The sequence below is a fragment of the Buceros rhinoceros genome, unplaced genomic scaffold, assembly GCF_000710305.1.
Source record: "Buceros rhinoceros silvestris isolate BGI_N320 unplaced genomic scaffold, ASM71030v1 scaffold30227, whole genome shotgun sequence".
In the NCBI taxonomy this organism is placed as follows: Eukaryota; Metazoa; Chordata; class Aves; order Bucerotiformes; family Bucerotidae; genus Buceros; species Buceros rhinoceros.
Genome location: NW_010420871.1, coordinates 9,799 through 20,293, shown reverse-complemented (window position 1 = coordinate 20,293; position 10,495 = coordinate 9,799). Strand labels below are relative to the sequence as shown.

At 39.3% G+C, this 10,495-nt stretch overlaps 1 protein-coding gene across 1 annotated transcript; it reads left to right on the top strand.

Moving 5' to 3' along the window:
* Nucleotides 1-502: 502 nt before the first annotated feature.
* APOPT1 (apoptogenic 1, mitochondrial) lies at nt 503-6,739 on the top strand (the record flags this gene model as incomplete). Its single annotated transcript, XM_010139474.1, has 4 exons — nt 503-700; nt 1,752-1,815; nt 3,789-3,879; nt 6,486-6,739. Coding segments are annotated over 4 exons (459 nt in total), but the record flags the coding sequence as incomplete, so codon positions are not given.
* Nucleotides 6,740-10,495: the final 3,756 nt, after the last annotated feature.

The window sequence follows — 10,495 nt, the reverse complement described above, 5'->3', positions numbered from 1 at the left end:
GGGGAGGAGGGTGGCGGCTCTGAGGCACAAGGGGAGGGGAAGTGAAACGCTGTCACTAGAGGAGCGGTAAGTTACGGGCTGTTAGAGCCAGTTCTTCTAAACCCGGCCTGAAAGCTGCACCCTGTGCCTGTTCACAAGGGTGCACGGAGAAAGCAGCGCTTGGGAAGACTCACGTACTTGCCAGTTCTTGACATGGAATATTGTAATGATGCAGAGTATCAGTGATACAAAAATGGGAGGGGGGTGCGGGGAAGTAGTCTTAAAAAGAAATCATGTTTTGTGTTTGTTGAAAAGAGTCAAAGGCATCTTCCCTGTAGTGCATTTCTAAATAAGACTTAAGTGTATCACACTGTTTTCAGTCAGAGTAAACAAACGTGCATAATTTCTGAACTTGGTATGTGCTTTAAGGTTGTGTGGAGCTTTGGAATTTATTTCAAATCAGGATGTTTTTCAAGACCTGTGCTATAAAGTGATTCCAATGCGTTCTGCCTGTATTTTCAAGGGTCTGGGCTTCAGCCCCCCTGCACACTCTCGTAATGACTGGATCGGCCCCCCTGACAAGCACTCCAACCTGCGCCCAGTCATCTTCTACGTGCCCCCCGAGGAGTCGCCCCTGGAGCGGCGGCTGCGGGAGGCGCGGCAGGAGGCCCATGCCTGTGACCAGCGCTTCTGGGCACGGCACAACCGCGCCTTCAGCCAGGTGAGCCCACCACCGTGCCTGGTGCCGCTCAGCACCTGCCCTCCCAAACTCGGCTGGTTTGGTCTGAGTGAGGTGGGTTTGGTTCTGCCTGCCCTCGTGGGCTGGTAATCGATACTGTCTCTTTTCATACACATACAGTGTCTTCATGGCAATTACTTTTTTGTCATCTGTTGCTTTAAAATTATGTACAAAACGAAAGAGCCTTTGTATTTTAATGCTGTTTAGTGGCATCTGATGATACTTGCCTTTTTCCTACCTTGCTCTAAAAGTGTGAAGTTGTAGCCACCCTACATGCAAGGCCCGCCTGTGACTAGAGCAGCTATTGAAAACGATTCTGCAGCTCTTGCTCTGTCATGAGTGAGATAAATTGGGTATAATCACCAAGGGTAAGTGAGGGATGTGCCCTGTCTCACTGGCAGCATACCCTAGCAAGGCTAAAAGTGGTCTGTGGACTGTCTTCTTTCTTGCTTGCAGCATTGGTCAAGAGACACCGACTTGTTGGAAGAGCCATAATGGTTCAGTAATTCAACATCATTTGTGATGATCTCCATACTTGCCAAGATCCAAGAGAAAAAACAAAGCTTGTTTTTTAATGCCATAGAACTCCTTTTCAATTTTGAAAAAGTTGGGTACCAATAATTACTCTGTTTCCGTCTGAGTAATTTCAGTTTTTTAAGGCTGCATATTCTTCTCTGTGCTCAAATTCTCCATTATACGATACAGCACATCTTCATAGTTTATAACCTGAAGACTCAGAGCCTTTCAAACAATACTGAAGCTCTGCTGTAACTTTACATATAAGTTTTATATGTTTCAATACAACACTTGCATCAATTAATTGATGCATGTAGGTCGCAGGATCCAAATGACAAAGTTACCCATTTAACTAACTCACTGGACTCAGGAAAAGGTTTTGTTGACACTTCCGAGTACAGTCGAGTGTTGCTTGTTTTGTTAGAGGGCATTAAGCACTGTGCTGCTGTGATTGAAGACAATGGTTAACTTCAAGGGCTGAGTACCTCAGATTCTAATCTGGAAAAACATGTTCTAGGAAAAAGAAGAATTTATTTATTCAAGACTGAAAGCCAAGGGTCTGGAAATGAGAGATGGAACAGGTTAGTGAGATCTTTGTTTATAGTTTAAGATGCTTTCTGAATTCCATTTAACTTTGAAATTTGTTAGTTTATGCTCTTTGTGTACAAGTAAATCTTGAGGGTGGGATTTAGAAGTGTTTTCAGGAGCATGATAAAAATGGGGAAGGAGCTCTTCACAGATATGCACGTGGGGGTCAGATCATCTGTTGCACTGTTCTTCCCCAGATTCCTTCCCTGAAGCTGGAGGGAATGTGCTGAAATCCTAACCAAGTGATATAATCATTCTGTAGCCTAAAGAGGAAGGGGCTTTTTCCTTTCACACCTCCTAACCCAGTGAGCTAGCTGAGCTGAACAGATAAAGCATTGACCTCAAGTGCATGTTATGGTTGGGTAGATAAATCCACACTCTTTGGCTGCAGGTCCACAGCGTGTACAATGAATATGGTATTTTTCCTTGAGAGAGAGTGAGACAGCTTCTGAGGAGACAGCAGCTGCTCTCTGCCTGGCTTTGCCTGACCACAGTTGCTGTAAAATAGTTGCCTCTGTAATTCATTATGTGAAACCAAAAACGAGATGCCTTCGTAATAACAGTGAATTGGCCATTGTAGTGTGAGGTTGAACATTTTGTTCATAGAATAATGATCTGTTGAGTTTAGTAATGCATCTGCTCTGACATTCTGTATATCACAGACCATTATTTTTCTCTTCCATTTGTATCCTGGTGAGCAGTGTGTGGTTGAGAAATAATTTTAATTAAGTCTTGTGTTGTTTAGAAAATGCTTCTTTTATATTGCCATTTTGGTTTGGGATGGTTGGTTTTTTTATACTCTAGAAATAAAAGAAAAAATAGTAAGCATGTACATCCTTTAGAAATAAAATTATATTGGCTGCATGTGTGGATTAACTCTGTTCTATAATACAGCTGCATGTGTATATAAAAATAAGAGTAATAAAAATATACATGGACAGTTGAAACAAAACTTCTTTTACATAAGTGAATCTATGATCAGTTCTGCTGGTAACACTGTGAAGAAACTAAGTAACTATATGTGTTGAGTAGGCAGCCTTCAAATAGTCTTTGAGTAAATCTATCCCATAGTATGTTAATCCACTGTAATAATTATATTTGTAAATAATGACAAATAGAACTCATCAATAACTTCCATTTTTTTAAAATGCATTTTGGAACAGTAACAAGTTGAATATCACAATTCCGTCTCCCTCATCGTATCCATGTCCCCTGGGATATTAGAATTTGACCCTCCTTTTAGAAATGTTGAAAGTGCCATAAAGTTTTTATAGGAGTTACTTGGTAGAGTTAAGAATATTTGCTGGTTCTCAAGATTCTACATCTGTGCTGTAGCCACAGGTTTTCCTTTTGTGTTCTGTGAAGAGAATCCATCTCCTCGTACATTCTGCATATGAGACTGGTGTATTCAAAGTCATCTTTTGTGCCTGCTTCTCACAAAAGAATTGTATACTCTATTGTTAATAAATCTGACATGTCAGAGCATATGCCCTTTGGTATAAATCACCTGGAATTTATCAACAGAAAAAAATGTACATCTGCAAATATGAAGTCAGTCATAGATAATGTTCTTCCTATATTTATTGACTTAGGGGGAAAATTGAAGTTACTAAGTGCTCTTACTGGTGCTATTTAGACTTCAGCCCCGAGAGAGAGTAATTTTACTCAAGGGGTAGATACTCCTAGACTTTTTAACAGGGGTCCACTAGTTTTCTAAATAATCTAAGACCTGATAAACACAATCACTTTCACAAGTAATAAGGGCTTGGAAGTTACGCTAGCTTCAAGGTGAGCAGTATTTACTCTGCTGTGCTCCCTAGACAAGTTTTTAACAGTTGGGAGTTAGAAGCATATTAACTTGCTCAGAAGCACAGGAAGCTTGTAGGAGCAAGGAGTCAGATCTAGCTCTCCTGCATCAGAACCCAAAGAATTACCTTGACATTGTTATGTCAAAACTTATTTTCAGGTCAAAAAGCAACACTGAATGCAGAGGAAATGGCTGACTTTTACAAGGACTTTCTAAGTAGAAATTTTAGAAAGCATATGCAGTATAACAGGTATGTACAAGGTATTTACTTTAACTATTATACATTACAGTCTAAGTGAAGGGTGTAAGACCAAATTTAAAATTTGAACATTTTTTTCTGTAATTGATAAAGAAGCACCTAAACCCATCATTTTAGAAAAAAAATTTTAATGCAATTATGAGCACTTGAAAGAAATTTGCATTATCATTAGAGTTCTTCTACTGCTTATTTTTGATTTAGTGGAGAGATGAATTTCATGTCTGAGATTCAGAGAGACAAGATCAGGAACTCAAGTTTTTCTCCTACGGCATAGGTCTTTTCATGCTGCTAATTGAAACTGATAAATATGCAAATAAAGCCATTGAAATGCCTTTATAACAGATTCTAGCTGGCCATTAGATAAGGACTAGTAAAAGTGATTCATTGTTTAATGAGAGTAATACTTGGTATTCTTGGTTTTACTATTCTGCAAGCGTATAGTAAAAATGAAAGCGATTAGCCTTGAGTTTGAGGGGGTTTGTGTGGCAAAGCATTAGTACAATGGTTGCCTGAACTCACCCTGCGTAGAACCTCAGCTGCGCCTGGGTAAGCCCACATCCACCGCACCTCTTCACAACATCTGCTGCATTGTTTCAGTGTTACTGTTTGTACAGCAACTTCATGAACCGGATTTGGGATCTGAAACAACTCAAAAATGTCTTGCAAACACACGTTACCCTGCAGGTAGCTGTGCACACTTGGTAGAGGGCTAGAAATGAGGAAGGAATGGGAAGCTGGAGGAGGACAGCCCCTAATCCAGCTACAGCAGCACTGCCCGCTGATTGTGAACCCCCAGCTTCAGTTTCTTCTCAGTATTGGATTGAAAGGTTATTGGGCTCAGGGGTGTCAGGCGTTACTGGCTTACTAATGGTGTAATGCTAGTGAGAGTTGTACTATCACTAACTGATTTAGGACAAATTGTGGTTTACGGTTCTTTGTATGTATTGTGCCTATACCGTAACGTACTATACTGTAAGAGCAATTTTAGTGTTACAAATATTTAAAACAAATACACACATCTTGTCTTGCCCATGGGGGGAGCGGGAAGTTCACCATAAACCTAAGCAACAGCATGAAAATATGGAAAGTAAAAAATTACTTTTAATAAGAGGATTGTTGTTCAAATTACCTATAACTGATGAATGAGAAAGCAAATAGTTTATTCTAGAGCTGGTCACCAGGTGCCATTGTTGCCGTGACCTTGGGATAGCATCCCATCTTCACGGTAAGAGGCTTCAGCCTTTGTGCCTAAATATGACCTTCCTTGCTGCTGCCTTGTAAAATCAGGTAGTGTCAGCTGCATTGTTGCAGTTCAAAGTGGAACTGCACAGCCCTGAAGGCAGTGGAGCAGTTTACAGGCACGCTGATTTTGAGGGGTCATGTTTATAAAAATCCGTTCATGCACTCAGCTGTATGTTCATTTGCAGTGTTGCCAGCTTGCCTGAAAACTGTGGCTGATGAAGTGTTGCAGCCTCTAAAATTTAGTTAAAATTGAAACAATGACAGTGCATAGACACTGTGAATATTTAGTTCAGGGTACTTAGACTGGAAATAACAGTCTAGTTCTAGGGGAAAAAAAATCGAGAAGGATATAGGAAATGAGACATGAAAGGGGAAAAGAAACAGTTGCAGTGTTAACATAGTACTTTGATTTAACTTGGCATTTAAAGGGGTAGCTCAGTGCTGCTTGTCAGCATGATTTTGGCTACTATCCTTACGGAGAGGTTAGTACCTCAGGTTTATGTTAGGTCTGTACATGAATGGTTTCCCACAGAGATCTCAGGAGAAGATCTAAATCCCAGCGTTTAATATTCCCAGCTAGTTCTACAGTAAGCTTGTTTTATTGCTTCTGGTGCAGCATTTTACAAAATGAGGGAATCTACATGTTAGAAACTAGAAGGAAATTACAGTATTACATTAGTTTGAAATGGGCAAGAATTTGAAGCAAATTCTGGGAGGTTAAGAAGGCCTGATACAGACTGTCTCATCTATATCTTGAGTTGGTTCCAGAAGCCATGCATGCTTCACAGAAGCTATTTAAAGATATAAAGATTAACTGGCTATGTTAAAGGCATCATCTTTAACAGGTACTCCATTAGAAAAAATGTTTCCTATACTGGGTTATACGATTAGTCTCTGAAGTGAGATTTTATTTTATTTTTCCCACCCTTGGAGGTCATGAGCTGTGTCGTTTCCAATACACACCTCTTCATACATGCACAAACAAATCTTCCCTATAGCATAGCACTGGCAGGAAATTCTTCTCTATAGCTTGATAATCATCTTTACTTCTGCCTGATTTCAAATACAATTGGTCATAAAACTACCCAGCCATTAACTTTTCTGCAGGTAAGCTCTCGATGGTTGTAGCCCTGTAGTCCACAAGTAATCTCTCCACGGGTGTGGATACTCACACAGATGTTCTTATAGGTTATTTAACTCTCATTAGACAGGAAAAATGTTGCCATGAAGAATGGAAAACGCAGTCGTCACTGAATTGTCATTTGTCAATGCCAAAGGATATTTTGATGTAATTGTGTACCTCTTCCCTGTTCTTGTTCTGTATGCTGATGATTTTCCTGGCTTTGGAATCCTAGAGATTGGTATAAACGTAACTTTACTATCACATTCCTCATGGGACAAGTAGCACTGGTGAGAGCACTGAGGTGGCTTCGTTGGAAAAAGAAAAATGTTGGAAATTAATCCCAGCTCCGTGAAGAATGCAACACTAGCGAGGCCTGCTACAAAATTCTGGTTTAGGGTGATGTTCAGAATCTGAATGACTACTGTAATAACTGCTGGAGTCTCTTTGTTAAACTATGTAAATAAAAGTTGCTGTTGGTCTTAATTTATAATCATTATGTAGATTTCCTTTACCTTTTATTCCAAGAATATCTAAAAAACTTCCCAACCAAAACACAACTGAGAAAACTATTAAAAGCTGTTGTTTACATTAAATGGAATGGATGGCACCTGTCATGTTTTTTACCACAGAGTCACAGCTCTTCAATAACGCGTGACTCAATATGCTGTACCTGAACTTGGGTCAGAGAATGATGCCTCCACCAACCATACCAGTATATACAGACAAAAATGTCTCATTTTGCAGCAGTTGTCTGTCTGGGGCAGCAGCTACCCATGAGTAATACAACGTGACTAAAGGAACAAGTATGATTTGTGAGTAGATATACAATCACTTTAGAATAATCCTCCTTTCAGTGTGGTGATTTCCTATTTTTAATAATGATTTAAGATATGATTTCATATACATTACTAATGCAATAGGATCTCAGATAATTTTGTTTCATTAGGAGAAACGTGCCCCTCGGACAGGAGTTCCTCTAACCTGCGATAGGTAAAGATTTTAGTTGCTGAGCAATAAAACCGATACATTGCCAGTCACTTACTTTCGGTAGGAAAGGAAACATACTTGGCTGTAAGGAGGAGAGCATCATCAGCACTAATACGCACTGCCTTCTACTGGTTCATTTCTTCCAAAAAATGTGCTGTTCTCACCAGTTCTCAACTCGCCTGAGGCTGATTTTTCTGGCCTCCAGGTTTGTAACATCAATTGGAAGGAAATGGGTTTAAGTGAAGTCTTTGAATGTTCTGCTGTGCCTCTGTAATTTAAAAGAAGTTCCATTCATAGGAATGTTTTCCCTGTCCATTTATACAGTTAAATGATTTTTTTTTGATGCAGAACCCACGAAGAGGATTCAGTTAAAAAGAATGTTATGTTGTCAAATGAAGTGTGTTTTCCTAAAGCTGTGCTCCAGGGAAGGTTCTGATTTTGGAAGTGCCAGCTCAGTAGCCGTTGACCTGTTTTTCATATCTAAATGTGATCTGATTTATTCACAGGCTCTTTCAGCTGGAGCAAAAAGAGCTTTGTCAGTATCAGCTGTAGTAATTCCTTTGCAAGAGGAAATAAATATTAATTATATAGTGGCAGATCTCACTGTTTCATGCAATGATGATACCATCATTGGTGCTAAACCAGTCACTGAACTGTGGTTTTAGCTGTTACTAGTAAAAGAAAAGTCATGAGTAGTGTTTGCTGAGGTGATAAACAACACTTCTGGGAAAACACTGTTTGTGAGTGTTATTTACTGTATCAGTACTGTAAAAGGTATGTATTTATTATAAAGTTACAAAATGCCATGTTTCTTTAGGAGAATAAATTTCTGAAGTAGACTGCTGGGGCTATGTCAGGGCTTTACAGTAAATCATATCTTACAGTATATAAGCTTTGACAACAATGCGAATGCACACTTTATTAATAAATAGTTCCAGTGTAAAAGCATGGCTGGATAATACAAGGAAACATCCCTGAAAGGCAGACCAGAAGCCAGATGGACTGGTGGTTGACAGCCATATGTTCTGACAGCCTCTGCATCAGATCCCTAAGGTAGTTTCACATAATGCTTTAAGTGGGTAGAGGTCAATCAAAAGAAGCATTTTCATCTCCTGAGCTTTTATTACACAGACATTTTTGTGTCTGCCTGCTGAATCAGATCAGGGAATTGCTTCACTACTAGAACTAATCCACGGAAAAAAGTGTTAGATGTCACTTGAATTAATATGCCTCATCATGCAGGTCTCAATATTCTACTGTTGGCCTGGGGGAGATGTGGGAATTAGATGGAAGGTTTGGATTGCGCTTCGGTCAACTGACAGTTAAAACTCTTTTCTGAACGTGTAATTTTAGTGCTGGTCACCCAAAACCAGTATCATCAGCATATGATGGATCATGCTGGGATTCTGCTTGGAGCTGCTTGAGGGTAAAGTTCATGCCTTTATGGCATTGCCTTCATTAAGAATGTGTGGAGTATTGGGTCCCTTCATCTAAAGCCTGCTGATGGAGTGAGGTATTTATCTGTTAGGTAAGTGTTGAGCTCTGATATAGAATATCTAATAAAGCCACTGTGAAAAGATGTTATTAAAAATAATCCGTCTGAAATTTTGAGTCTCATTAACAAAACCACATATATTTGCTGAAATAATGACATTTCCTGAACAGCCAAAAGCCATATAGTTTTTGCCAGCATTGCATTACTTTTGGTATTTTTTTCTTGACTCAGAGCAGTTGTCATAATGCTGCTGCTTTCAGATATTATTGATCATAAATCCTTTATACATCAAAGGAAGAATAAGGAGCTGCCACAAACTACTAAAAATAAATTTTTTATGTATACAAAGGTCTGCTACAGTAACTGAAGCCAGAGAAGTAGATCAAAGAGTGGCTCCTGTGTACGTTTTCTGAGGATAGGAAAAATACTGGGGAGTATTCTTACCTTTTAGGTGTTTAGCTAATCCTGTCAGAAGGAACAGTACTGTCAGCGTCTGCCTTTTTATATCTAATGCACTCAGTAAGTGCGTAATCAAGCAACAGTATTTTGGTCTCAAATAATTTTAGGTAGTTTGTAGTGACTTGGGGTGGTTGTTCAGGTAATCTGTGTGGGCTTTTACTATTCACTGAATTTCGCTACTGGAGCATTGATCTCCATGATAGATCAGAGGAGTAAGAAGCATCATCAAATGGGGATTGAGAGGCAGACCAGCTAAAGGTTGGGTTGAAGTGCTTTTAGCACCTTTATATTTGATTAGTGAAGAAGTGTACCTCTTAAAAAATGTATTTTGCAATTTCATTAGGAGTTTTAAAAGTCTTGGAAGCAGCTACCGAGAAGGTAGCTGTATGGTTAACTGAAAATTCTTAGTGATAAAATCTAGTTCAAAACACAGATTTGTTATTTAGAAGCTGACCCTTCCTGGCCCACATTTTTAGCTTCCGCTATCACTAGACACGACTGGTGTCCTACAGGGTAATCGGATTTAGCCAAACAAGAACTTAATTTACGTCCTCTGCAGAGCCCATGGGCCAGTCTTTTGCATAAAGACTGGGAGATTGAGATTTAAAGGTTTTCAGGAAAGGATAATACATGCCTGGAACTGTAATATGCATGAATAATGTTTTCATATTAAAAATTATATCCACTGATCACTGTAAATTTATTCACAGAATAATAACCCCATAACTGAATATTCAGGTTCATTTCTCAAAAAAAAAAAGGAATAGTAAGGGAAACACAAGTTACTTTATTTCTTATGAGTTTGTTTCTTAAAGAGAGTCTATTAAGTATACGGAATGTAATCATCTTGAAATACATACTCATTTATATTCATTATTATATAAATCACTTCTTTGTGCCTTGACTTTGCATTCATTAATGGATTTAGGATTTACCCAAGAATTGTGAGATTGAGTTGACTGGCATATTCAAACAGCAGATGCTGTGGAGGTGCAAAAGCAGTGCTTCTGCTAGAAACAGTAAAGGCAAAATACTACCTGATCCCTTTTCAAGTGTGACCTTACTCAAGAGAAGTATTATTTTACTGCACTGCTGTAGGACAGGTTCAGAAGCCATGTCAGTGCCCTGGAGACGTGGTCCCTCTTTCACAAGCTGTTTGTGTTCTACTAAATCGTTCAAATGGTATCTGCCCATTTAATGGAGCTCCTCATATTTGGCAGAGAAAGGCACAAGTGATTTTTCTTTCTGGTGTAGGCAGCTTCTCATCCTTAGGGGTGGCCCCGTGGTGCTGTGCCCGGGGC